The sequence below is a fragment of the Delphinapterus leucas genome, chromosome 20, assembly GCF_059928025.1.
Source record: "Delphinapterus leucas isolate spDelLeu-1000000601 "Yukka" chromosome 20, BTC_Dleu_Yukka2, whole genome shotgun sequence".
Lineage (NCBI taxonomy): Eukaryota > Metazoa > Chordata > Mammalia > Artiodactyla > Monodontidae > Delphinapterus > Delphinapterus leucas.
This window is the reverse complement of record NC_143148.1, coordinates 7,948,441-7,976,414: the sequence shown is the minus strand read 5'-3', so window position 1 is coordinate 7,976,414 and position 27,974 is coordinate 7,948,441. Positions and strand designations below refer to the sequence as shown.

At 49.8% G+C, this 27,974-nt stretch overlaps 2 protein-coding genes across 10 annotated transcripts in view; one reads left to right on the top strand and one right to left on the bottom strand.

Moving 5' to 3' along the window:
- The window catches only part of FUT2 (fucosyltransferase 2 (H blood group)), an 11,652-nt gene extending 8,953 nt beyond the window's left edge, over nt 1-2,699 (top strand). Inside the window, exon 2 of the mRNA XM_022585172.3 lies at nt 127-2,699. Coding sequence (XP_022440880.2) covers nt 129-1,163 — 1,035 coding nt within the window. The 5' untranslated portion in view covers nt 127-128 and the 3' untranslated portion in view covers nt 1,164-2,699. The remainder of the gene's footprint in view (nt 1-126) is intronic.
- MAMSTR (MEF2 activating motif and SAP domain containing transcriptional regulator) lies at nt 1,690-27,974 on the bottom strand. Of its 9 annotated transcripts, none has more exons than XM_089902604.1 (9): nt 27,112-27,974; nt 26,480-26,563; nt 25,308-25,346; nt 24,511-24,686; nt 24,148-24,332; nt 23,714-23,816; nt 23,306-23,500; nt 22,685-23,018; nt 1,690-22,464 (listed from the first exon to the last, which is right to left on the bottom strand). In XM_089902604.1, exons 2-9 carry the CDS (start codon nt 26,535-26,537, stop codon nt 22,181-22,183), a joined length of 1,374 nt encoding a protein of 457 aa, XP_089758730.1. In that variant the 5' UTR covers nt 26,538-26,563; nt 27,112-27,974; the 3' UTR covers nt 1,690-22,180. The 9 variants fall into 9 exon arrangements, with proteins under 9 accessions (XP_089758730.1, XP_089758729.1, XP_022440874.2 ...); XM_089902603.1 differs by lacking the exon at nt 27,112-27,974 and having other exon boundaries at nt 22,685-22,739; nt 22,818-23,018; nt 26,480-27,090; XM_022585166.2 differs by lacking the exon at nt 27,112-27,974 and having other exon boundaries at nt 22,685-22,739; nt 22,818-23,018; nt 25,308-25,400; nt 26,480-26,552.

The window sequence follows — 27,974 nt, the reverse complement described above, 5'->3', positions numbered from 1 at the left end:
AAGCAGATCCACACGTCCACACGTCCACGCAATGTCTGCCCGGACAACTGCGCCGACAGCTTCATGCACCAGCCCACGGCCTCCGTCCCCTGAGCTAACCGTTTCCTGCTCTCCCTCTCCTAACAGCCATGCTCAGCACACAGGCACCTTTCTTCTTCCCCACGGCCCCCTTCATCCTCTTTGTCTTCACGGCTTCCACCGTATTTCACCTTCAGCAGAGGCTAGCGAAGATTCAGCCCACATGGGAGTTACAGACGCTGGAGCCAGCAACCGAGGAATCTCCCTCGAGCCCCCAGAGGAGCCCCCGGCCAAAGGGCATGTGGACGATCAATGCCATAGGCCGCCTGGGGAACCAGATGGGGGAGTACGCCACCCTGTACGCCCTGGCCAAGATGAATGGGCGGCCGGCCTTCATCCCGCCCCAGATGCACAGCACGCTGGCCCCCATCTTCAGAATCACCCTCCCCGTCCTGCACGACACCACGGCCAGCAGGATCCCCTGGCAGAACTACCCCCTGAACGACTGGATGGAAGAGCGGTACCGACACATCCCGGGAGAGTACGTGCGCCTCACCGGCTACCCCTGCTCTTGGACCTTCTACCACCACCTCCGCGCCGAGATCCTCCAGGAGTTCACCCTGCACGACCACGTGCGCGAGGAGGCCCAGAATTTTCTGCGGGGTCTGCAGGTGAATGGGAGCCGGCCGAGCACCTACGTAGGGGTCCACGTGCGCCGGGGGGACTACGTCCACGTTATGCCCAACGTGTGGAAGGGCGTGGTGGCCGACCGGGGCTACCTGCAGCAGGCCCTGGACTGGTTCCGGGCTCGCTACCGCTCCCCCATCTTCGTGGTCACCAGCAACGGCATGGCCTGGTGTCGGGAAAACATTGAGGCCTCCCGTGGGGATGTGGTCTTTGCCGGCAATGGCATTGAGGGCTCACCCGCCAAGGACTTTGCATTGCTCATGCAATGTAATCACACCATCATGACCATTGGGACGTTTGGGATCTGGGCCGCCTACCTCGCAGGTGGAGAGACCATCTACCTGGCCAATTATACCCTCCCAGACTCTCCCTTCCTCAAAGTCTTTAAGCCAGAGGCAGCCTTCCTGCCAGATTGGACTGGGATCGCGGCAGACCTGTCCCCACTCCTCAAGCACTGATGTTAGCTGGTCCTCAGCACTCCATTCCCCTTTTCTGGATCCCCCAAGATCTGTTCCAAGGTATGAGAAGCACATTATTACATGTTCCAGAACACTGCCCTCTTGTACCATAATGCTTCAGGCTGCAAGTAACAGAAGTCCCAACTAACTTGCTTAAATAACATGTTCATGTGTCTCACACAACAGGACCAGAGGTGGCACATCTCCAGGGTTAATTTAGCAGCTCAACCAGACCCCAGCTCTGGGACTTCCCTGGTGGCGCAGTGGTTAGGGGTCTGCCTACCAGTGCAGGGGACATGGGTTCGAGCCCTGGTCCAGGAAAATCCCACATGCTGCTGGAGCAGCTAAGCCAGTGCACCACAACTACTGAGCTTGTGCTCTAGAGCCTGCGAGCCACAACTACTGAGCCTGTGCACCACAACTACTGAAGCCTGTGCACCTAGAGTCCGTGCTCCGCAACAAGAAGCCACCGCAATGAGAAGCCCACGCATGACAGCAAAGAGTAGCCCCTGCTCACCGCAACCAGAGAAAGCCCGTGCACAGCAACGAAGACCTAAAGCAGCCAAAAATAAATAAATAAAATAAATATTTTTTAAATAAAAATAAGTCAAAAAAAAAAAAAAGACCCCAGTTCTATCCATCTTGTTGAGCTGCCATAATCTCTTAAATCAGCTCCCACATGCTCCCCGTGGTCCCAAGAAAGCTGCCACATACTCAGGTGTCACACAGATATCCTTTTCCCAAGGCAGCAAAAAGAGGTTTGTTCTTATCTTAGGTCCCTTCTGAAGAGTGTGGGAAACCTTCCAAATCCTCCAGCAACTGGCCCCATGTCTCATTGACCAGAACTGTGTCACATGCCCCCTGACCCCTTGTAAGGCATGGTGAATGAGAGCCTGGGATTGACTTAGCTTCAGATCAATAAATCTTTGCCCCCTGCAGCTGGGGAGTTGATCAGCTTCCTCTGAAGGACATGGTGGCTTGCAGTAAGAAAATTGGGGTGCTCTTACCAAGGAAGAAGGGAGGAATGTCTGTAGGGTGCAAAACAGGGAAGCCCTGGATTATTGTGCAAGTTGGTCACTACACAAAGGTCCCTAGACAAGGAGGCAAGTGGGGCTTAAATAGAGCCTACGGTCTGCTCTCCAAGCCATGTGTCCCTGGGACTGTGTCCACCCAGAGGGCTCACTTTTTTCTAATTAGTCCATCCAGAGTGGGGACCTTTTGCCCAGTTTTTACAAGAGAGCCATATTGGCTAGTAGTTGGTGTGAATCCAAGACCTTGTGCCCCACCTCTGCAACCCTGGCTTCTGGGGACCACGACGATTATTGCTGAGAACTCAGAGACCTGCATGGCTCAATGAACTTGACGAGAGTCTATTCATTCTTTTAGTAAATACCTGTAGTGATGAACCTAACACGATCCCTGCTCTCAGGGACTGCGTTAACAAAACATAGTGGCTTCAAGTGACAGCAATTCATTCTTTCCCACCAGTCTGTGGGTCAGCTGGGTGATTCTCTGCTCCAGTGCAACGTTGGCTGGGTGCTGTTATGCAGCTGCACTTAGTGGCGCTCATTTGGAATATCCTGCAAGACAGGATAGCTTGGACTCCCTCACAACATGGCTTTCCAGTTGTTTGCTGAAACACTTACTCTTGGAGTCCTCAGTCGTCATCATCATGTAAGAAGTCCAGCTATCTGAAGCGACCATGCTGTGAGGAGGCCCAAACTCAATGAGAGGCCACAGAGGAACAGTCTTAGCTGAGGCCAGCTTCAAGTCACCCCAGCCCACACATCAGACATGTGAGTGTAGAAGCCGTGCAAAGGTCCTGTGGCGGGGCGGGGGGTAGTCTAGTGATACATGAGAGTGAAATGAGACCAGTGTGACTGGAGCACATGGAGACAGATATAGGTGGAGAAGTTAGCAGGGTGGGACCATGAAATGCCTTGTCGACCATGATGAGGACTTTGGGTTTTATTCTAAGACCGATGGGAAGCCATCAGAGGGCTTTAATTTAATTAGGGGAGTGATATGATCTGATTTGCTGTGTGGACATATCTGGCTGCTATGTGGAGATAGGGCTGTAAGGGCAAGGATGGAGACAAAGAGACCAGTAAGAAGGCTACTGTAACATTTCCAGCATGAAGAGATGGTGGACCACGGAGGTAATGGTGTAACAGAAGTCTCATTTCAAGGGCCCAACAGAAACTCCTAGTGTCTCTCTGCCACAGTTTGACATTCCTGAAAAAGATAATCTGATTGGCTCAATCGGATTGATATTTGAGTCAGGCATCCACCATGGGTCAATTACCTGAGGTCATGGGGGGGGGGGTCACCTAATACAAACATGGCCACCATATTTGTAAGGGAGCTGATTCAAGAAAAGGTAATGAAAGAATACCCTAAGAATTGGGAAGATGCTGGGACTTCCCTGGTGGTCCAGTGGTTAAGACTCCACGCTTCCACTGCAGGGGGCACGGGTTGCATCCCCGGTGGAGGAACTAAGATCCCACATGACGAACGGTGTGGCAAAAAAAAAAAAAAATTGGGAGGAAGCTCCAAAAATGGGTACAAAGGAGAAAAAGGTTTGCCACTCACATTTCAGTGACTGAAGAAAGTCATGTGGTCATACCCAATTTCAAAGAGGTGTTGACGAAAACTTAATCAGTGGACCTAAGAAAGAAATGGAAAATTTTATTTGGGCCAAATTTGAGGATTATAACCAGGGAAGAGCATCTCAGAAAGCTCTGAGAACTGTTCCACCGGTTAGAAATCAAGGCACAGTTATATAAGTTTTTTTGAGACAGAGGGCTGTACATCAAATGATGTGTTATTGACAGTTTCCATAATCCAGATCTAAGCATCATCCTGGTGGGTCATGTGACGCCTTACGAGATCAAGAAGGAATGTTATCTTTTTTTTTTTTTTTTTTTTCGGTACGCGGGCCTCTCACTGCTGTGGCCTCTCCCGCTGCGGAGCACAGGCTCTGGACGCGCAGGCTCAGCGGCCATGGCTCACGGGCCCAGCCGCTCCGCGGCATGTGGGATCCTCCCGGACTGGGGCACGAACCCGCGTCCCCTGCATCGGCAGGCGGACTCTCAACCACTGCGCCACCAGGGAAGCCCTCCAGCCTTATTTTATACAGCTTGAATGGGTGGTGGTCACTGGACCAGGTTTTGCTATTTAAAACAAAAGAGAAGATATTCTATGTTCATTTATTAATTCAGCATTCTCTATCTTCTTCATGTACATTTAAAAATGTATTGGGGGGCACATTTTACATGCTTCTAAATTAAAACAACATCATGGTTAGTCATAGTTTCCCAAAATGTCTGTGACAACATCTCCCCTCATTTCAGCCAACCAAGCCTTCCCCTGCCCACCCCCATGTCAGTAAATGGCACTGTCCATTTACTTCAACCAAACACTTAAAACTTACCCTTGATTCTTTCTTTCACATTTTATCCACCAGCAAGTTGTCAGCTTTACCTAGAAAATATACCCTGAATCTGATCTTCTTTCCTTCCTTTACCATAACCATTCTGTCCAAGTCACCACCATCTCCACCTGGACAGGTGTAGAAGTCTCTTTAAAAACAAACCAGGGCTTCCCTGGTGGCGCAGTGATTGAGAGTCCGCCTGCCGATGCAGGGGACACGGGTTCGTGCCCCGGTCCGGGACCACATGCTGCGGAGCAGCTGGGCCCCTGAGCCATGGCCGCTGAGCCTGCGCGTCCGGAGTCTGTGCTCCGCAACGGGAGAGGCCATAGCAGTGAGAGGCCTGCGTACCGCAAAAAACAAAAAACAAAACAAACTAAACATTTTATACATAAAATAGAGAGTGTAGTAAATGCCCATCACGCAATTCAATAATTTCAAAATGTCCCCATTCTTCTTTCATCTATGCCCCTCATCTTCCCCCTTTTTACTTTATGCAAATCTCAGACAGCAAATTTTTCCATGCATGAATTCTGTGTCTCTAATGGATGAGGAATTAATAAAAATATAACCACATAAATATCTAAGACAATTTTATAATAATATGTTAATATCGTCTATCAGAAGTCTGTGTTGAAACTTTTTTGACTGTCTCAAAAATATCTTATTACTGTGTTTGGATCCAGATCTAAACAAACTTCACGGGAGCCGCGGAGGTGAGCGCAGCAACAGGGGTGCAGAGGGCAAAGCGGAGAGATTCCCGCAGAGGATCGGTGCCGACAGGCACTCACCAGCCCGAGAGGCTTGTCTGCTCACCCGCCGGGGCGGGCGGGGCTGGGAGCTGAGGCTCGGGCTTCGGTCGGATCCCAGGGAGAGGACTGGGGTTGGCGGCGTGAACACAACCTGAAGGGGTTAGTGCGCCATGGCTAGCCGGGAGGGAGTCCGGGAAACGGTCTGGAGCTGCGGAAGAGGCAAGAGACTTTTTCTTCCCTCTTTGTTTCCTGGTGCGCAAGGAGAGGGGATTAAGAGCGCGGCTTAAAGGAGCTCCAGAGACGGCGCGAGCTGCTGCTAAAAGCGCGGACCCCAGAGACGGGCATGAGACGCTAAGGCTGCTGCCGCCGCCACCAAGAAGCCTGTGTGCAAGCACAGGTTACTATCCACACCTCCCCGCCCGGGAGCCTGTGCAGCCCGCCACTGCCAGGGTCCCGGGATCCAGGGACAACTTCCCCGGGAGAACGCACGGCGCGCCTCAGGCTGGTGCAATGTCACGCTGGCCTCTGCCGCCGCAGGCTTGCCCCGCACTCCGTGCCCCTCCCTCCCCCCTCCGGCCTGAGTGAGCCACAGCCCCCGAATCAGCGGCTCCTTTAACCCCGTCCTGTCTGAGCCAAGAACAGACGGCCTCCGGCGATTTACATGCAGAGGCAGGGCCAAATCCAAAGCTGAACCCCGGGAGCTGTGCGAACAAAGAGGAGAAAGGGAAATTTCTCCCAGCAACCTCAGGAGCAGCGGATTAAATCTCCACAATCAACTTGATGTACCTGCATCTGTGGAATACATGAATAGACAACGAATCATCCCAAATTGAGGAGGTGGATTTTGAGAGCAAGATATATTATTTTTTCCCCTTTTCCTCTTTTTGTGAGTGTGTATGTGTATGCTTCTGTGTGAGATTTTGTCTGTATAGCTTTGCTTTCACCATTTGTCCTAGGGTTCTGTCCGTCCGCTTTTTTTGTTTCTTTGTTTTGTTTTGTTGTTTGTTTTTACTTTAAAAATAAAAAAATTTTCTTAATAATTATTTTTTATTTTAATAACTTTATTTTATCCTCTTTTTTTCTTTCTTTCTACTTTTTCTACCTTTTATTCTGAGCCGTGTGGATGAAAGGCTCTTGGTGCTGTAGCCAGGAGTCAGTGCTGTGCCTCTGAGGTGGGAGAGCCAACTTCAGGACACTGGTCCACAAGAGACCTCCCAGCTCCACGTAATATCAAACGGCGAATATCTCCCAGAGATCTCCATCTCAACACCAACACCCAGCTTCACTCAACGACCAGCAAGCTCCAGTGCTGGACACCCTATGCCAAACAACTAGCAAGACAGGAACACAACCCCACCCATTAGCAGAGAGGCTGCCTAAAATCATAATAAGTCCACAGACACCCCAAAACACACCACCAGACGTGGACCTGCCCACCAGAAAGACAAGATCCAGCCTCATCCACCAGAACACAGGCACCAGTCCCCTCCACCAGGAAGCCTACACAACCCACTGAACCAACCTTAGCCACTGGGGGCAGACACCAAAAACAACGGGAACTAAGAACCTGCAGCCTGCGAAAGGGGACCCCAAACACAGTAAGATAAGCAAAATGAGAAGACGGAAAAACACACAGCACATGAAGGAGCAAGATAAAAACCCATCAGACCTAACAAATGAAGAGGAAATAGGCAGTCTACCTGAAAAAGAATTCAGAATAATGATAGTAAAGATGATCCAAAATCTTGGAAATAGAATAGACAAAATGCAAGAAACACTTAACAAGGACCTAGAAGAACTAAAGAGGAAACAAGCAACGATGAACAACACAATAAATGAAATTTAAAATACTCTAGAAGGGATCAATAGCAGAATAACTGAGGCAGAAGAACGGATCACTGACCTGGAAGATAAAATAGTGGAAATAACTACTGCAGAGCAGAATAAAGAAAAAAGAATAAACAAACTTCATCCATTGCCTTTGGTTGACAAGTGTCTTAAATATCTTTTAATCTATAATGATCCCCTTCCTTTTCTTTTTAAAAAAGCCATTAATTTGTTATGAAACCAAGTCATTTGTCATTTTCATTTGGCTGGTTGAGTCCTCTTTCTGTCATTCAACATGTTCCTGTGTTCCCTGCATTTCCTGTGAACCAGAGTTAGAGCTAAAAAGTGTGTGTGTCAGGGACTTCCCTGGTGGTCCAGTGGTTGGGAGTCCACCTTCCAGTGCAGGGGATGCAGGTTTGATCCCTGGTCAGGGAACTAAGATCCCACATGCTGTGGGGCAACTAAGCCCACGTGCTGCAACTAAGATCTGATGCAGCCCAAAATTAAATAAATATTTTAAAAAGTGTGTGTGTGTGTGTGTGTGCATAATTCTGTATCACAATTATAAGAAAGTTATGCTGTAAAAAAATATATTAAAAATATACCTCGAGGAATGAATTTGATCTACATTAACCAGCAAACAGTGACAAAGGACCAGTGAGGTAATAGTGGAAGTGAGGCTAGAGACCAGTGAGATTACCAGATTTCAAGATTTACCATAAAGGTAAACTTATGACAGAGTGGTAACGACATAAAATATAGAGAAATGGAATCCAATAATGAGTCCAGAAACAGACCACATATATATGATCACTTTATTTATGACAAAGATATTAACACAATTCAGTGGGGGAATGAAAGAGCTTTTCAATAAATGCAAGATAAAGGCCATATACGACAAACCCACAGCCAACATCATTCTCAATGGTGAAAAACTGAAACCATTTCCACTAAGATCAGGAACAAGACAAGGTTGCCCACTCTCATCACTATTATTCAACATAGTTTTGGAAGTTTTAGCCACAGCAATCAGAGAAGAAAAAGAAATAAAAGGAATCCAAATCAGAAAAGAAGATGTAAAACTGGCACTGTTTGAAGATGACATGATACTATACATAGAGAATCCTAAAGATGCTACCAGAAAACTACTAGAGCTAATCAATCAATTTGGTAAAGTAGCAGGATACAAAGTTAATGCATAGAAATCTCTTGCATTCCTATACACTAATGATGAAAAATCTGAAAGAGAAACTAAGGAAACACCCCCATTTACCAGTACAAGAAAAAGAATAAAATACCTAGGAATAAATCTACCTAAGGAAACAAAAGACCTGTATGCAGAGAACTATAAGACACTGATGAAAGAAATTAAAGATGATATAAACAGTTGGAGAGATATACCATATTCTTGGATTGGAAGAATCAACATTGTGAAAATGTCTATACTACCCAAAGCAATCTACAGATTCAGTGCAATCCTTATCAAATTAACGATGGCATTTTCCACAGAACTAGAACAAAAAATTTCACAGTTTGTATGGAAACACAAAAGACCCCAAAGAGCCAAAGCAATCTTTTTTTTTTTAATTAATTTATTTAATTCATTTATTTTTGGCTGCATTGGGTCTTCATTGCTGTGTGCAGGCTTTCTCTAGTCACGGCGAGCGGGGGCTACTCTTTGTTGAGGTGCACAGGCTTCTCACTGTGGTGGCTTCTCTTGTTGAGGAACACAGGCTCTAGGCACACAGGCTTCAGTAGCTGTGGCACGTGGGTTCAGTAGTTGTGGCTTGTGGGCTCTAGAGCACAGGCTCAGTAGTTGTGGCACATGGGCTTAGTTGCTCCATGGCATATGGGATCTTCCTGGACCAGGGCTTGAACCCGTGTCCCCTGCATTGGCAGGCGGATTCTTAACCACTGTGCTACCAGGGAAGCCCCAAAGCAATCTTGAGAAAGAAAAATGGAACTGGAGGAATCAGGTTCCCTGACTTCAGACTATACTACAAAGCTACAGTAATCAAGAGAGTATGGTACTGGCACAAAAACAGAAATATAGATCAATGGAACAGGATAGAAAGCCCAGAGATAAACCCATGCACATATGTGTTGTAGTTTATCTTATGACAGGGCCGAAAGCAAGCTCATCACACGAGATGAATTGTTCCGAAGCACAGCAGTAGAGGGCTGCCGCTCGCTCAGGCAAAACAGCGCCGTCTGTCCTGCTGTGGTAGCTTTTATTAAAGCATTATCTATGTTTACATTTTAAGACTTGTTTTCTTAATATTTCAGAAATGTCAAAGCAGCAAGATATGCTTCGATTGATTATACAAGCAATAATGGGCTTTCTTGAAAACATGCTGTGCTTCGTCCTTGAGCGCAAAAGCAGCACAAAGTTCCCACCATTATTCTGATTATACTGAAGCAGCACAAGGACATTTCCTTGCGCTCCCACCATTCTGATTATACTGAGGACGTCTCATGGATCAGTGCCCAAAGCACTCAATGCTTATTCGCAGGCCCCCGGTTTGCCGGGGGGGGGCGGGGGCTCAAGGGTCACGTCTCCTTTCCATGTCCTCAGTTATTCCACTATACATATGGTCACCTTATCTTTGATAAAGGAGGCAAGAATATAAAATGGAGAAAAGACAGCCTCTTCAATAAGTCGTGCTGGGAAAACTGGACAGCTACATGTAAAAGAATGAAATTAGAACACTCCCTAACACCATACACAAAAATAAACTCTAAATGGATTAAAGACCTAAATGTAAGGCCAGACACCATCAAACTCTTAGAGGAAAACATAGGCAGAACGCTCTATGACATAAATCACTGCAAGATCCTTTCTGACCCACCTCCTAGAGAAATGGAAATAAAACCAAAAATAAACAAACGGGACCTAATGAAACTTCAAAGCTTTTGCACAGCAAAGGAAACCATAAACAAGACGAAAAGATAACCGTCAGAATGGGAGAAAATATTTGCAAATGAAGCAACTGAGAAAGGATTAATCTCCAATATATACAAGCAGCTCAATATCAAAACAACAAACAACCCAATCCAAAAATGGGCAGAAGACCTAAATAGAAATTTCCCCAAAGAAGACATACAGACTGCCAACAAACACACGAAAGGATGCTCAACATCACTAATCATTACAGAAATGCAAATCAAAACTACAATGAGGTATCACCTCACACTGGTCAGAATGGCCATCATCAAAAAACCTACAAACAATAAATGCTGGAGAGGGTTTGGAGAAAAGGGAACCCTCTTGCACTGCTGGTGGGAATGTAAACTGATACAACCACTATGGAGTACAGTATGTGCGTTCCTTAAAAAACTAAAAATAGAACTACCATATGGCCCAGCAATCCCACTACCGGGCATATACCCTGAGAAAACCATAATTCAAAAAGAGTCATGTACCACAATGTTCACTGCAGCTCTATTTACAGTAGCCAGGACATGGAAGCAACCCAATTGTCCATTGACAGATGAACAGATAAAGAAGATGTGGCACATATATACAACGGAATATTACTCAGCCATAAAAAGAAACGAAATTGAGTTATTTGTAGTGAGGTGGATGGACCTAGAGACTGTCATACAGAGTGAAGTTAAGTCAGAAAGAGAAAAACAAATACCATATGTTAACACATATATATGGAATCTAAAAAAAAAAAAAAAACCTGGTTCTGAAGAACCTAGGGGCAGGACAGGAATAAAGATGCAGACATAGAGAATGGACTCGAGGACGCGGTGGAGGGGAAGGGCAAGCTGGGACAAAGTGAGAGAGTGGTATGGACATATATACACTACAAAATGCAAAATAGATAACTAGTGAGAAGCAGCCGCATAGCACAGGGAGATCAGCTCGGTGCTTTGTGTCCACCTAGAGGGGTGGGATAGGGAGGGTGAGAGGGAGGGGATATGGGAATATACGTATGCATATAGCTGATTCATTTTGTTATACAGCAGAAACTAACACAACATTGTAAAGCAATTATACTCCAGTAACGATGTTAAAAAAACTATTAAAAAAAATAATAATTTTAAAATAAATAAATAAATGCAAGAAATCCTATACCCATAGGGAAAAAGTAAGCCTTGACCCCTACCTCACACCATGCACAAATGTTAATTCAAGATGGATCACAAACCAGAAGGTGAAAGCTAAAAGCATAAAGCTTCTAGAACAAAACACGGAAGAAAAGCTCATGACCTTGATGTGGGCAAAGGTTTCCTAACTAAGACACACACACAAAAAAACCAGTAACCATAAAAAAATTGGTATGTTGGATTTCATTAAAATGAAAAACTTTGATTCATTAAAAGATTCTTTTCAGACTTCCCAGGTGGTCCAGCGGTTAACACTCCATGCTTCCACGAGAGGGGGTGCAGGTTCAATTTATGATCCGGAAAGTTCTGCCTACCACAAGGTGTGGCAAAAAAATAAAAAAATAAAAAGCTAAAGAAAAAAAAGATACCTTTCATGTTTGCAGTATCTACATTTAACAAGGCTCATATGCAGAAGATATAAAGAATATCTATAAGTCAATAAGAAAAAGACAAAAACTTCATTAGAATACATGGGCAAAAAAAATTGAACAGATGGGCTTCCCTGGTGGCGCAGTGGTTGAGAGTCCGCCTGCCGATACAGGGAACGCGGGTTCGTGCCCCGGTCCGGGAAGATCCCACATGCCGCAGAGCAGCTAGGCCCGTGAGCCATGGCCGCTGAGCCTGCGTGTCCAGAGCCTGTGCTCCGCAACGAGAGAAGCCACAACAGTGAGGGGCCCGCGCACCGCAAAAAAAAGAAATTGAACAGATGGTTTGAAAATGATGATAAGCAAATGTCAATTAGCACATGAAGATATGTGTTCATTTTCAGGTTGATTATTTTCCTTCCCCCTCCGTCACTGTCCCGAGATCTACTCCCAACTGCTTCTTTTTACAGCTCACCCTCTCTACCCCATAGCTGAGGGAAGGGGGTGATTCTCAGGTCACTTTAGATTCTGGAGGCTGACTGTATGTGGTGGGATATTAGGATAGGAGGTATTTTCTCCTGGGATTCCTTACTACTGCATCTCCTGTCATTACCTAGGGAATTATTCTGACCCCGCAACCCTACATTTCTGCTTTTTAAGCCACTCAGTTTGGGGTACTTTGCTACAGCAACCTTAGGAAACTAAAAGTACCTAAGAAAGTGGGGAGGGGAGAGGGTTGTTTCTGGTGATTTTATGGAGTTTCTTCAGTGAACCAAGCTTCAGTAAAAGGCTGGCTGTTGCCCTGTCCATTTTAATTTAATTAATTATGTTCATGGTCATGGGGTGTTCCTTCCAAGAATTAGTTTTCCTAGGGTTCTATCCATGGCCCACTGTTCTCCCTGGGTGATTTCATAGCTTCACATGCTGTATTTTGATGACTCTCACATTTTATTTTATTTTATTTTATTTGCGGTACGCGGGCCTCTCACTGTTGTGGCCTCTCCCGTTGCGGAGCACAGGCTCCGGACGCGCAGGCTCAGCGACCATGGCTCACGGTCCCAGCCGCTCCGCAGCATGTGGGATCTTCCCGGACCGGGGCACGAACCCGTGTCCCCTGCATCGGTAGGCGGACTCTCAACCACTGCGCCACCAGGGAAGTCCTTGCTGTTCTTTTTAAATCTGCTTTGTGTAGTAAGCATCTTTCCAATCTCTTTTGGTAGTTGCAAAAGATTCTATTGTATTCATCAACTATGGCACATCCATACTCCACCTGAAGGTTTTTAGGGTGTTTGTTATTTTTTGCTATTACAAATAATGCTGGGGAGAATATCCTTGTCATTTGCCATGTTTGGCTATAGTGTGGGAAATCTTTATGCATGCATACTAATATTTCTTTTAAAGGATATATTATTAGAATTGAAATTTCTGGGTCATGAAGTGTGCATTTAAAATCAACTATGCTGTATAACTTGTGAAAAAATTTATATTCTGTCCAACCCCATTTCTATTCTGTCCAAGCCCATTCTCCCACAGTCTTGCCAAAGTTGGATATGACCATCTTTTAAAATTTTCTCCGATTTCTTTGGGGGAAAATGGCACCATCTTCAATTACATTTCTCTTTGAATGAGGTCTCTTTTAGTCTTTTTATCACTTCTCCTGAGCTTTGAAGTCAGTCTGCTAAGCGATATTCTCGGATTCTAAATCTCAGTAGGCCAAAGTGAATTGCGTGATTCTTCACTTTGCTCGCCTTGAAGCTATTTCTCTTTTGCATGTTTTCTTAACAGCCACAGCAAGCCTTCTGCAGCAACCCAGCCCTGAAACTTATTTTTAGTTCTTCCCTTTTCTTTATTTGCCTTCTGTTCATTACGAAGTCCTGATTATTTTTTTAAATTCTAACATTATACATGTGAAACATTCATAAAATGCACAGTTTAAAGAATAACAGGGCTTCCCTGGTGGTGCAGTGCTTAAGAATCTGCCTGCTAATGCAGGGGACATGGGTTCAAGCCCTGATCCAGGAAGATCCCACATGCCGCGGAGCAACTAAGCCCATGCACCACAACTACTGACCCCTGTGCTCTAGAGCCCATGAGCCACAACTACTGAAGCCAGCACACCTAGAGCCCGTGCTCCGCAACAAGAGAAGCCACCGCAATGAGAAGCCCGCGCACCGCAACAGAGAGTAGCCCCCGCTTGCCGCAACTAGAGAAAGGCCGTGCAACGAAGACCCAATGCGGCCAAAAATAAATAAATAAATAAATTTATTTTAAAAAAAGAATAACAGGGCAGGGACTTCCCTGGTAGTCCAGTACGTAACACTCCGTGCTCCCAATGCAGGGGACCTGGGTTCGATCCCTGGTCGGGGAACTAGATCCCACGTGCATGCCGCAACTAAGAGCTCACATGCAGCAACGAATATCCTGCGTGCCACAACTAAGAGCCGGTGCAGCCTAAATACATAAATAAATAAATAAAAAGAATAACGGCAGAAACTCCTATCCAGATTAAGACCTGGTGTGTCGGTGGACCCCAAGACTGCTCTCGGGTTCAATGATCTGCTGGAAGGACTCACAGGAAAGCCGTTATACTCATGTTTGTGTTTTATTACAGTGAAAAGATACAGATTAAAATCAGCAAAAGGTGCACAGGGTGGAGTTCAGGAGAGACCAGGTGGAAGCTTCCAGTTGTCCCTACCAGTGGAGTCGTATGAACAGCACTTAAGTCTCCCGGCAACAATGTGTGACAACACATACTAAGTATTGCCAACCAGAGAAGCTCCCACGAGCCTTGGTGTCCAGGATTTTTACTCCCACGAGCCTTGGTGTCCAGGATTTTACATGGCTGGATGCCCATGTGACTGACCTCAGCTACTCAGTCTCCAGTACCTCCAGAAGTTAAGCTGATACCATGTGGTCCAAGGCCCCAAGTAAACAAAGACACTCTTATCAGGTAGGACAAGCCGAGAGCTTAGAGGTTATGTCCCAGGAGCTGATCATTGGTCAGTCCTCTCTTTGGAATGTGCAGGGTTTAAGCACCCCAAGACTGTTGAGTTAACCCTTTACTGCACACCAGGGAGGCTGTCAGGATACGGAAACACCCAGAAAGCCTCTCTCCCTCCACTGCAGTTAATGGTGATTCTCACTTTTGTTGGCATATTTCTACCTTTCTTTATCCTTTTACCATCTCTGGATGTGTCTGTAAACACAACCATTTTGTTCTGCTTGGTCTTTATTTCCCAGCTTTAGTGAATACAATTTATATACATAATATCCACCTGTTTGAGAGCAGCACTATTCATAATAGCCAAAAAGGGGAAACAACCCAAATGTCCATCACCTGCTGAAGGGATGAACAAAATATGGTGGATCCATAAAATGGCATATTATTCAGCCAGAAAAACGAGTGAAATACTGGAACCGAAAGTGGGGGTCTGGCTGCTCACCGCTCAAAAGCTAATAAAGAGGCAAAGTTGGTGGAAAAGAAAGTTTGCCTTATTTTCAATGCTGGCAACTGGGGTGGGGGTGAGGGTGGAATTCTGTCCAAAGGCCAACTCGCCCTCCTTGACAATCAGTGGGAAAGAGCTTTTATAGACAGAGGGAGGGGGCTACATGCAGAAATAGCAGTCAGCTCTGACCGTCATCTTGAAATTGGTCATTGGTGGTCTGACCAGCATCATCTTGATTGTTTTAAGTACGGTTAGTCTTCAGTTCCAGGGTCAGTTTGTTCCCATTTCCTTGAGGACAACTCTCAGAATTATGGCAGCTTATGTCATGGCTACACTCTGGTCATCATGTAGTTAACTTCTTCCACCTGGTGGGGATTTCAGTATCTACAAGATGGATCACAGGATATGACTCAGAATATTATCTATAGCCCTTGAAGAGGAATTAAAGGTCCTTGACTTTGCTTAGTGACTAAGCTATTACTGTTTTGTCCTGTTTGACTGCTTTTTTTGCTTCTGCATCGTCTCATTTCTCTGATTAAATTTATTCTTTGGCTAAAGGTTTTCCACAGACAAAAAGCAGGCAGAGGACATGGCGGGGAAGAACCATAGGGTCCTGCTCCATTTTAATACTGTACATGCTAAAACATGGGTGAACCTTGGAAACATTATGCTGAGTGAAAGAAGCTGAACACAATGGACCCCATGTGGTTCCATTCATATGACATATCCAGAACGGGCAAATCCACAGAGACAAAAAGTAGATTAGAAAAAAAAAAAAAAAAAGTAGATTAGTGTTTGCCTAGTGGGAGGAGCAGAAGTTTGGGAGGAAATGGGCAGTGACTGCTAATGGGTATGGATGGGGTTTCTCTTTGTGGTGATGAAAATGCTGTGATATTGATTGTACTGCTGGATGGGCCACTCTGTGAATATACTAAAAGGAACCACTGAGCTGCTTCTGTTACTGAACCTAGCTTGGGTCTGCCTGCCCACGTGGAGTAAAGACAATCTACTGACACCAGGTTGTGGCGAAGGAAAGTGCAAGGTTTATTGCAGGGCACCAAGCGAGGAGTCCAGGCAGCAAGTGCTTAAAAGACTCGATGGATTTCAGGGAAGGGTGTTTTGTTGTTGTTGCGGTACGCGGGCCTCTCACTGCTGTGGCCTCTCCCGTTGCGCAGCACAAGCTCCAGACGCACAGCCTCAGCGGCCATGGCTCACGGGCCCAGCCGCTCTGCGGCATGTGGGATCTTCCCGGACCGGGGCACGAACCCATGTCCCCTGCATCGGCAGGCGGACTCTCAACCACTGCGTCACCAGGGAAGCCCAGGGAAAGGTTTTTAAAGACAGGGTAAGGGAGAGGGGCTGTGGGGTGCGTGATCAGCTCTTGGACATTCTCCTGATTGGTTGGTAGTGAGGTAACTGGGAGTCAACATCATCAACCTTCTGGTTCCAACCAGTCTGGGGTCTCCATGCTTGTGGGCAGCATACAATTAACTTCTTCCACCTGGTGGGGGTTTCAGTATCTGCAAAACAGCTCAAAGGACATGGCTCAGAATATTATCTATAGCCCTTGAGGAGGAACTAAAGGTCCTTGACTTTGTTTAATGGCTAAACTATTATTATTTTGTCTTGCTAGACTGTTTTTCCTTTGCTTCTGCATATCTCACCTCTCTGATAAAATTTATTCTTTGTAACTCGGGGAAGGCCTAGGAGGCTAAAGTGTTTCTACAGACAAGAGGTATGTGGAGGACGTAGGGGGATCTGTTCCGGGAAGGCTCCATAGGGTCCTGCTTGGTTACACCTCCTGGTCACTTTAGTTTTGCCTTTTCTAGAATCATAAAGAATCGTTCCATGTTTAGTGTTTTGTGTTTGGCTTCTTTCACTTAGCATCGTGTTTCTGAGATTCATTCATAACCTTGCAGGTATCAACCATTCACCACCTTTTCACCGCTGAGTAGTATTGCACTGTGTGGGTGTCCCATGGGGTGCTTATCTGTTCACCATCTGATGGACATTTGGGCTCTCCCCAGTTCAGAGCTATAATGAATGATGCTGTTATCAACATTTGTGTACAAGTCTTTATGCAAACATGTTTTCACTTCTCTTGGGAAAATACCTAGGAACCTGGTCATCTATGAGGTCAGAGAGAAGAAGCGACTTGTCTAGGATCCCAACATAGGGAGGGGCTGGGTTCAAAGTCTGAATGAAGGTTTGGCACTGAAGCAGTTTGCCCAAGGGAAGGAAAGAGCCTGTCTTCCAGAGAATAAATGTTCACAATTCCCATTTCCCTCTTTTCCTCCCAGTTCAGCCATCTAACTCCCCCCCTGCCCTGGCTCTGAGGTCTTCATCACCAGGCTGTCTGAGGTATGGGAGTCCCCATCATCCACCATCAGGGATAAACAAGATTTGACAGAAACAAGAGGTAACAGTGGACAGACTGAAAATGAGATAGCTGGACAACACCAAGGGCAGGGCAACCCTCGTACACACACGGTGGTCGCGTGGGGGGACACAGCCATTTGGCAGAGGAGTGGAAATCAAATCAATCCTGTGGGGCGGTGACAGTCACTGACACTTAATGAGCACTTACTATACGCCAGGCATTGTTCTAAGCACCTTACACAGGTTAACTCGTTTATTCCTCACACCACCCACACAAAGTACTATTGCCCTTGTTCCTATTATATGAATGAAGAAACTGAGGCACAGAGAGGTTAAATGGCTTTGCCCTAGGCCAGGCAGCTAGTGATGGAGAGATAAGTCCGCACAGGTGAATCTGGCCCCAGAGATGACCCTCAAACACCATGGCACCTGCTTCTGTGTCAAGCTCTCCTGGGTGTGTTTCCCAGAGAAATTCTCCCACAGGCCCCTGAGAGGCTGTGCTCGATGATGACGAGGGTCTCAGGTGGTTGGTGGAGTTGGGAGCTGGGGGGTGGTCATCTCTGGTGAAGCAGAAAGAAAAAAGAAGGTGGACGATGGGAATTCCCTGGCGGTCCAGTGGTTAGGACCCCACGCTTTCATGGCTGAGGGCCCAGGTTCAATCCCTGGTTGGGGAACTAAGATCCCACAAACTGCGAGGCCAAATAATAATGATAATAATAATAATAACGTAGAGGTAAAAGGCAGAATAGAATAGAAGTCAGTGATTGGAAGCAGCCAGTTAGCTATGTGGTAACAGAGAAAGGAGGGAGAAAGAGGGATACGAAGGGAGGGAGGGAGAAATGGGGTTGGGGGGGAGAGCAGAGAAGCAGAGGGAAGGAGAAGGGGGAGAAAAGCAAAATATATTCTTCTCCAGTCTACCCAATGAATATGAATGTATCTTTCTGGGGAGTACGTCTATAAAATAAATTGGTAATTTGTCAAATATATTCTTGGTGTTTTTCATGCTTCCATTGAGATCGTGGGATGGCAGCATGGTGGGGGGAGGGGTCCCCATCTGACCTCAGCCTCCCCCCAGCTCCCCCATAGGTCCAGGCCTCATTTTTCCCCACCCCCTTGGGGGAGGCCCAGTCCTTACCTCAGGGGCAGGAGGAAGTAGCTGACATGTCTGGAAGAGGGCTGAGGGACAGGCCATGGAGAATGCAGGACCCAAGCCTGTCCCTCAGACTCTGGACTCAAACCTGCACATTCCTCGCAATCCTGGGTCTGTCTTTCAAATCTCCACCTTCCAGAGAATTCCTTAGCCGCCCCTGGCCCTGACTCTCTTTGAGACTGCACACAGGGCCCACAGGCTCTCAGCCCAAGGCTGCCCTCCTCTGGACACAGGAGAGATGGGGACAGAGTGAAGACACAAAGGCAGGCAGAGATGGGAACAGGCTGATGTAGGGGTATAGGCATAGAAGTGTCAGAAGGGAAAGAGAGACAGAGGAAGACCTGCCAGACCCCTTCTGATCTTTCCAGGGCTGACTGTACCCTTTTCCCAGCAATTTTCATCCTGATGTGAAGGGTCCTGTAGGACTCCGCCACCACCCACCTCTTCAGCCCTGAATTCTGCCACAGCACCAACACCCACCTTTTATTCCAGGAACCCCGACCTCACAAGTTTCCCCAGGTGGCAGCACCCTTCACACCTTCAAGCCTTTGCATGTTCTTCTCCCTCTACAAGGATGCTGTCTTCCAAGAGGTTCCTCTGACCAGCTTCTCCTCGCCCTTTGAGTCTTGGCAAAAATATTTTCTCTGACCACACTGTCCCATTCCCCTGCAGCTTCTGGTCACTTTCTAGGAGTCATGCCCCTCCTATTCCTTGTACCTTTGCCATGAAAATACCTATCACCCTGCCTTGGGACTCTCTTTGCAAATGTCTGAGCTTCACCAGAGCAGAGATTGAGGTTCTTTGATTTTTCAACCCTGAGGGTACAGGCTGTAGACATATTAATCTGATTTAAAACCCTACTCCAGGGGCTTCCCTGGTGGCGCAGTGGTTGAGAGTCCATCTGCCAATGCAGGGGACACGGGTTTGTGTCCCGGTCCGGGAAGATCCCACAGGCCGCGGAGCGGCTGGGCCCGTGAGCCATGGCCGCTGAGCCTGCGCGTCCGGAGCCTGTGCTCCGCAGCGGGAGAGGCCACAGCAGTGAGAGGCCCGCGTACCGCAAAAAAAAAACCCAAAAACCCTACTCCAACACCTCCTGTCTGTGTGACACTGAGCAGGTCGCTCCCCTTCTCTGATCTTTAATTAATTCATCTGGAAAGTAAGGAGGACAAATTCTACCTGATTGGTTTGGAAGACATCAAAGATTCCCTTTGCCTCATGGTAACGAGCATTGGTTCCCTTCCATTTTTATCTTGGATCCTCAATGTTCACCAGAGTTTACACACTTCGAGGCACTAGAATTGTCGATCAGCAGCTAATAATGGTGGTTAATGTTTATCATCACATGTCACATGGCAGGTCCAGTTCATGGACATTCTCAGTGAACTCTCTCAGCCACACTTGGCTGTAGGTACAAATAAGGAAACTGACATGACAGCAAGCCAGGGGAAGTCACTGGTTCTAGGTCCTGTAACACATAACTAATCCACTGTACATTCCCACCTGTAGTGGACACTGTTGGCAGCCTGCCCAGGTCCCCTCAGATTCCTCTTACCAGTTCTGTGCACCCAACACCTGGCTTCTGTGTGCTTTATGCATTAATCATGGCTTTTTATTTCTGTATTTCTGGTGCTTTGACATCTGGGGCCTTGCTGACATTGGAGGGACTGCCCCTCCCAGGGCTAGCCAATTCCTAGAGGTAATAAAGGACTGACATGTAAGTATGCCTTTCACATGCAAAGCAACCAACCCAGAGCCCATACCCCCAACCACTTCCTTTATGGCATTCTATACTTCAGGTCACTATTCACCTGCCTAATCACCCCAGGGCCAAGTTCCAGGCAACTGGGGACAACCCTTACACCCCGGAGCCTGCTCAAATTATTCAAACTAGACAATCCTAAGCTTACCCTGCCTCATCTGTTCCTTCCCAAGGAAACCACAGTAAAGACTCTTGTCCAAGTCTCTCCTCTTCCCCTCTAACTCCTGACTGACCCTGGTGCCCTGCAGAGCTTGGCATGCCCCCTTCCTTTGGGATCTGTGAAAATAACAAACTATCTTTTCAATGGCAGTTGTCTCCCGATCTATTGGCCTCACCATACCTGAATGATAATAGACCTATATTTTAAAACAGTTTGCTGCTAAGGGCTTACCCTGCAACCTTGTTCCCAAGACTGCCCTTGAGCTTGAGGTGCCTGGAGTCTATATCCTGCCCCCTTCTTGTGACCTGTGGCCCATGACTGCCTAGAGGGGTGGTAGTGGCAGGTCTCCAAAGACAGTGCCCAATGGCCACGCCCCCGGTATTCATACATTTGTGTAGTCTTCTCCCATATCGTATTCAGCCTGGGCTACCTTGACTCGCACTAACCAATAAAATGCGGTGGAAGTGACGTTGTGCCAGTTCCAAGCTTAGTCTTTAAGAGACTGGAAGTTTTTGCTTCCTCCCCTAGGAATGCTCACTTTGGGGGGCCCTGAGCTACCATGTGAGGGGTCCAGCTACCTGCTGGAGAAAGGAACCACATGGAGAGGGAGAGCACTGAGACCAAACCCAGAATGAGAGAAGTCCAGATATCCCACAGCCCAGTAGGGTCAAGCCTACTAGCCATCCCTGCCAAGGTGCCAGAGGCACCTGAGTGCGCCATCTGGGATATTCCAGCCCAGTTGGGCCCTAAGAGGACTGCAGCTTTAGTTGACATTACATGGTGCCTCACTGAGCCCAGTCAATCCATGGAATTGTGAACAATCACAGACAGTAATTAAGACTCTAAATTTGGGGGCGGTTTGTTATTCAGCAATAATAAACCCAAAGAGGGATCTCCCTTTGCCTCAAAGGCCCAGTTCCCTTTGCCTCAAGGTGGGAAAGACTCTACCACTTAATTTATCCTGCAGAGCTCCCCATGGGATCAGGCTAATGCTGGGACTTCACCTGAAATCACATTCTAGCTAGTCTTCTCCCCCATTGCTGTCCTGTTTCATCTATTCCTTCATTGGTTTCTCCTGGGAGCATTTCTTTCCCAAGTCATGGATACACAAACCTTGTCTCAGACTCTGCTTCCGAAAGAATCTGACCCCAGATGTGACACATCTGATTTTTCTCATCTCCAATCGGAAGCCAAGGGTCTGGCAGACTATTCTCTCTCCCTACTCTTCCCTGTCCCTCTCCTGCATCCAAAAACCACAGACCACCTTCCAGACCTCCCAGCAACAGGCATCCATCTAGTCAGTGGGATGGGGGAATGAAAGTGGGAACAAAAACATCCATGAGTTCTCTGAGGGAAGCAGCAAGCAGCTTGTTTTGCCCTGGTCAGCAGCAAATGAAACCTCTTTGCCCCCAACCACACAACCATGGAGGGGATCACATGGAGGTCAGGCAGAAGCCAGGAGGTTGGCATGTCAGCAGCAGTACAGGGGCCAGGTGGGCATGAGAGTTGTCTCTGATTTTGTGTCTGTGGTGGGAGGGATTCTGCTGGTTGTTCCAACCCCTCCCTCAGGGAGTCAATCTCTGTGGCCTCTCCACCCCCACCAGTTCACAGTCCCTGGAAATCCCAAAATCCATCACCATGGATCCTCCAGCAGGTCCCACAGCCTGGTGCCACTGGAATCAGATAAGTCAGCAGAGAAAATGCTGGGGGCTGGGGGGCCACAGCCCAGTGGGGGACCCCCACTCAGAGCCTCCAGCCAATCCAAGGAGTCGGTGGGGCCCCTGGGAGAGGGGGACGGGGAGTTCGTGGGGGATGGGAGCGAGGAAGAGAAGACAGATGAGAGGCCTTCAGAGTCCGGGGAGGGGGACAGCAAGTCGAAGGAGCCGGGGAAGTCCAGGGGGATGGGGGGCAGCATGTCTGTAGGGGAAGGAATGAAGTGTGAGCTTAGGAAGGCAGGGATCCGGACCCCAGCTCCCTATTCGTCCTTTCCAGGAGTCTAGGCCCCCAGCGCATTACTCCCTAGGACTCAGGAGTCCAGACACCTCAGGAGTCCAGACACCAACCTATTCCTCCCGCGAACACAGAAGCCCAGAACCTCGGCCCCCTTTCCCCCCAAATCTAGGACTTCGGCTCTTACCCTCAGGCTCCACCTGGTCCTCCAGGATGTCATTGATGCCCCGGTTCGGAAGCAACTGTGGACGGGCAGAACTGGCGTGAACCTGGGACTCCAGCCTGATCCTGACTGAGACCCTAGGCCCGCTCCCTCTCACCTGCGCTCTGCGGATCGCTTCCTGCAGCTCCTCCTCCAGCGTCAGGGCTGTCGAGGCTGCTGCTGAAGGGATCGGTACTGGAGCTGGAGCTGGAGCCTGAGCCGGCGATGCAGCCGGAGCCGGAGCAGAAGCCGGAGCCGTCACAAGGGTTTCCGCGGCACGTGGAGGGGGCAGCGAGTGAGACGTTTGACTCGTCTTCAACTAGAACGGCGAAGAGGGCGAGTTCCTATAAGCCGTGCCCACTGGGAGCAACCCTATCCACTCGCTACCTGTGGCTCCACCTCCTGGTCCCGGCCCAGGCCTTCACTCATCCATGGCTCCCTTTGGCTTCGCCCCCTATTCTTTCATTGGCTTCCCTTCCCTTAAGATCCTCCCCCTTTGCTCTTAACCGCGCCCCACACACTTTATTGGCTATTCTTTTCTCGACTTCCCGCCCCGTCCCGCTGTGTCTTCTCCTCATTGGTCCACGCGCGTAGTCCCTCTCTCACCGAGCCCGGCCTCCCAGCGGCTCCCAAAGCCTTGCGCCTGAAGCGAGGCCAGGGAGCACCCGCCGGAGCTTCCACGCGCCGCGGCTTCGGCCGCTCGCGGGGCGGGGCGCCGCCGCGCATGCGCTCCAGGAGCATCGACTTGGTCCCAGACACTGGGAGGCCCCGCAGGCGCAGCTGCTGCCGGAGCTCTGAGACCTAGGGAGGGAGGCGGAAAGAGGCCGTGCTAGGCGGGCTCCGGGGCGCAGGTGGCGGGGAGGGGGGGGTTGGAGCTGGACATTTGGAAACCGAGAGAGGAGGGACTGGGGACTCTAGGTCCTGGATCTCCAATAGAGCAGAGGCTGCAAGGTTAGACTTCTGGGTCCCCACTGAGCGAGGGGGCCAGCCTGGGAAGCTACTCCCCAAACTCACCGTCAGCTCCTCCAGTTTCAGAGTCTGAAGTTCCAATTTGTGTGGAGAGGGCGAGGGGCTGGGGACTCCTGGTGGGGAGGGAGTGAGGGGACTGAGCTTCATCCTGGCGAGAGTTGTGAAGGGAAAACAGGTTAGAAGGAGCAGAGAGAAAAGGCATTCTGGAGTCCTCAAAGACGGGCTCATGAAGATGCAGGAAAGCAAGGGACCTGAGTTCTGAAGCTCCGCGAGAACAGAGGAGGCTAGTTCCGGTGCCTGAGAGAAGAGGAACCGCGGCAGGGGGCGGGGGTGGGGAGGAGGTGGCTCAGGCTCTCGGGGATGAGGTCAGGAGTTCTGGGAACTGAAGGAAGAGGGGCCGGGGATTTGGACTCTAGCGTCCTGGGGGAGGAGGGAGCTGGGGGCCTGAACTTCCTAGAGAACAAAAACAGGGGTCATACCTAGGAGGTGGCTGCTGTGAGTTTGTCCATTCCCATGGAGGTGGTCCAGGGGGACCCAAGGCCGACCCTTCAGCCTGGGGGTCTGCCCTGGACCCTTGTCTCGGCTCTGGGGGCATGTACTGGTGGTATGTCAAGTTCTTCTTGGGCTTGGGCTCCCTCCAATGTTGGGAGATCTTGGGAGACTCCTGAAAAAGCAGCTATGATGTCAAACGCTTCTGCTCCATTCCCACTTTCCTGCCCCAGAGCCCCATGAAAAGTATGGGGTCGGCTTGTCCCCTTCAGAGAGGAGCAAAATGGGCAGCAGTAAGGAGGACCAAGGCTAGACTCTCAGGGGGACTTCCCTTCACTCTGGTCGAGACTCACCTTCTTCAGGGACCGCCAAGGGTAGTGTTTTGGCTCAGGGAGAAGGACCCCAGGGCTGAAGAGGAAAGGCGCTGGGCTCGAGGGTGAGGCTGGGGCCGGAGCCAGAGCCGGGTCTGCGGCTGAGATCCATGGATCTGGATCCGAGAATGGAGAGGCAGCAAAGGACCCTGAGAGGCCTGCAGGCAGCAAGCCAGGCGGGGAGAAACAAGGCTGCATGGGAAGGAGGACCCTGGAGGCCCCAGCCCCCCGGGTGCAAGAGGACAGAGCCAGGGCGTGAAACCCAAGTGGCGGGAGCTGGTTGTCTGGACTCCTGTATCTAAGGGCAGAAGTGCTAGGGACCCAGAATTTTACATTCTGAAGAAAGGCAGGAATCTCCTCCTCAGTCACCGAGGGGTGTGGTAGCTGAGGATCACAGATTCCTGGGGTTTTGCTGGGACAGGGGTGGGACCAGCACTCCTGGTTCTTGGGGAGAAAGAAGCTGAAAGCCACATCCTGAGATTTGTATGTGTGCCAAGTGTGGGGTGTGGGATGCCTGTCTTCTCCAAAGAAACAGGATCTGGATCCATGCATTTCATTGGAGTGGGAAAAGCCCAAGAGCAGGAAGAAAAGCTCCTAGGGGTGGGGCAGCCAGGGATCTGTACTCCTGGGTCCTGGGGAAGGACAGGATGGGATTGCAATGTACCCTGAGGCATAGGGGCTGAGTCTCGGGAACCGAAACAAGATGTGTGGCAGCTGCACTCCAGGGTGCCCCAAGGGAGTAGGGCCACCATCCCCTCCCTTTCAGGGCCCACACTTACTCGTGTCCTGATAGCGTCTGTGGATCCGAAGCTGGAGGACTGTGGAGGAAGGTGGGAGGAGAAAGGCGGGAAGGGAGTGTCCAAGAGCCTGGCCTGGCAGGCGAGTGTGAGCTGCAGTTGTTGGCGGGACACGTGTGCCCAGCCCCCTTACACACCCCGTGAAGGCGGGTGGGCGGGCAGCCTGCTCCCTTCCAGGGCCTCCTGCTTGTTCCCTGCCAGCACAGCGCCGAAGGCCAGAGCCGTTCTGGGGCCAGGAGTCAGCCAGCGGAGCAGGCAGGAGGCAGCCCTGCCCCCAACTCCTCCACCTGCCCCCTTCGTCAGCCGATGCCCACCCCATCCTCCGCCCAATCACCATCTTAGTGTTAGTACCTCGCCCCCTTTCATCCCCGCACCCCGTTTTGCACACGCCCACTCCCTTCTGCACTACCTCTGGGCCTCCCCTCAGTCGCCCCCTTTGCACACCCACCTTCAAACACGCATTTCCCTGGCCTCTATTTTTGCATCTACAGCACTTCTGTGCACTGGTACCCTTTGCCACTCTTCATCCTAGGCTCACTATCGGCACACACCCAGCCACGTTAACGCATTCAGAATTTGCCCGCCAGTTGTGGAGCAAGGATCTCTCTTTGCACATTTCTTTGTACACGTGCACTCTTTTGCACACTCCTTGCTCTTTGGTTACTGGTGTCTTCGCACCCACCCAACCACAGAAGCAGACTCATTTGCACACTCAAGTACGCTCTGTCTACTCAGGACTTTACCTCCAGCTGTATCCACTTGCACACTTTTCACCTGCGCTGGGACCTGAAATGCAACCTTTGCCGCCTTCAAGGCTTGAGAACTCATTGTCCCCTTGCCCACAGTTCCACACTGGGCGCTCCTCCGATTTGCACAGGTGTCAGTTTAAGCCCCTGTTCCTTTGCAGTACCTGGTCCTCTGCACACCCACCCCTAGCCGCCCATTCCCCACTATTCACGTGAGCATTGCACCAGCCATTTGCACACTCACTGTCAACCACAACTCCACCCCTTTGCTGGGGCCTCCTTTACATAAATAATCTCTTGCACAGAAAACACATGCCTTTGGCATGTGTCACCACCCCCCTCCCATGTCACCCCGCCGTGCGGACTCCCAGACTCCCTTCCCTACGTGCACAGAGAGAAGACTCTCACCAGATCGGAACTTGGAGCGAATGATTTGGGAGCGCTGGGAGGAAGCCGCCAGGGTCATTGCCAAGGCTGGGATGGGCACCTGGACTGGCAGGGAGAGCAGGCCCCCCACAGGAGGCAGGGTCAGAGTGGAGGTCAGGCGTCCCTTGCATGTGAACGCAGCAGGGAAAGGGCCTGAGGAACTTAGAGATGGGAGCGGCCTTGGGCCATAACTTCTGGATCCTGGGGGAGGAGGGGGCTGGGTGCCCAGACTCCTGGGTGTGAGGGAGGACGCGCTGAGGGCCCCAACTCCTGGAGTCTGGGGGAGGAAGGACCTCAGATCTGGGACTCCTGGGTCCTAAGAAGGAGGGCACTGGTGGCCTGGATCCCGGGTCTATGAAAGGAGAGGGAGGAAAAGGGGGTGAAGGGAAGGAGCTCAATACTCTAAGGGGCCTAGAATCCAACAGCCTTGATCAAGAGGGGAAAGGGGACCCGATAGGTCCCTGGGGAATGGAAGGGTCTCTGCCACCTGCACTTGAGAAGGGCGTGGGTGGGTGTCAGCCGCCACTGTCTGTGGGGAAGGGACTAGGATCAGAGAGGTGACAGAAGAGTTAAGGCGGATTCCCCTCCCACCCCCCACCCCAGGGGCTTCTCACCAGGTGGGCTCGGCTCAGCTGTGCTCTGGAGCGGGTTGAGTCCCGCAGTCAAAGCTGGAGGCGGCAGGTTCCGCCCTACCAGCCTGGGACCGCCTCGTACCCCCCTTTTGGGGGCGTGTCGGGAGCGATGGAGAGGGGCGGGGGGAGACAGGAGCCCCTCCTGGCATCATGAGAAGGGGCGGGAGCACGGACTGGGAGGGCCTGGGGCGGGGCGGAAGTCGGGGTTCCCGGCTCGCTCCTCCTCCACGTCCTGGGGCTGCGGGGTCGAAAGGGGCAGCGGCGGGAGGACTGACAGAAGCAGGTGCCAGGAGAGGGGCTCAGGGTGAGCAGCAGCGGCAGGTGGTCGTGCCCCGTCCCTATAGGCAGGTGCCACCTGTCGCTTACTTTTTCCCTGACGCAGCAGCCAGAGTCGGATTCAGGGGAGGGAAAAGTTCAAACTGGAGCCCCGAACTCCTGGGTGTGAGGGAGGAGGGGGCTGGAGACCTGAATTCCTGCGTTTGAAGAAAAAGAGGCAGAGGCTTGGACTCCTGGGCCCGAGGGAGGAGTGGGTTGCGGGCCCATACTTTCGGATGTGAGGGAAGAGGGATTCCAGAACAGGGACAAGAAACGTTGAGACTCATCAGTGTGCCCGACAGGCAGAAAGGTCCAGAAGGGGCTTGGGAACCCAGACTCCTGGGTCTGAGGGAGGAGGCTGGGGTATGGGCTATGGAAGGTCGAAAGGAGCGCTGGTTATTTCCCACTGGCAGGACTGAGGGCGTGATCTTTGGCAGAACAAGTTTAGGGCTCTGTCCTGAGGTGCGTGGGAGGCCACAGTGCTCCTGGATTGGATTACATGCAAGAGGGCAAGCTGAGGCCATGGCTAT

Coding starts and splice junctions, on each gene's coding strand:
- MAMSTR (XM_089902598.1), bottom strand. CDS start 25,080: ATGCATGGATCCAGATCCTGTTTCTTTGGAGAAGACAGGCATCCCACA. Junction 23,501..23,713: donor TGAAACTGGAGGAGCTGACG/GTGAGTTTGGGG, acceptor CTCCCTCCCTAG/GTCTCAGAGCTCCGGCAGCA. Junction 22,465..22,684: donor GGACCAGGTGGAGCCTGAGG/GTAAGAGCCGAA, acceptor CTTCCCCTACAG/ACATGCTGCCCCCCATCCCC.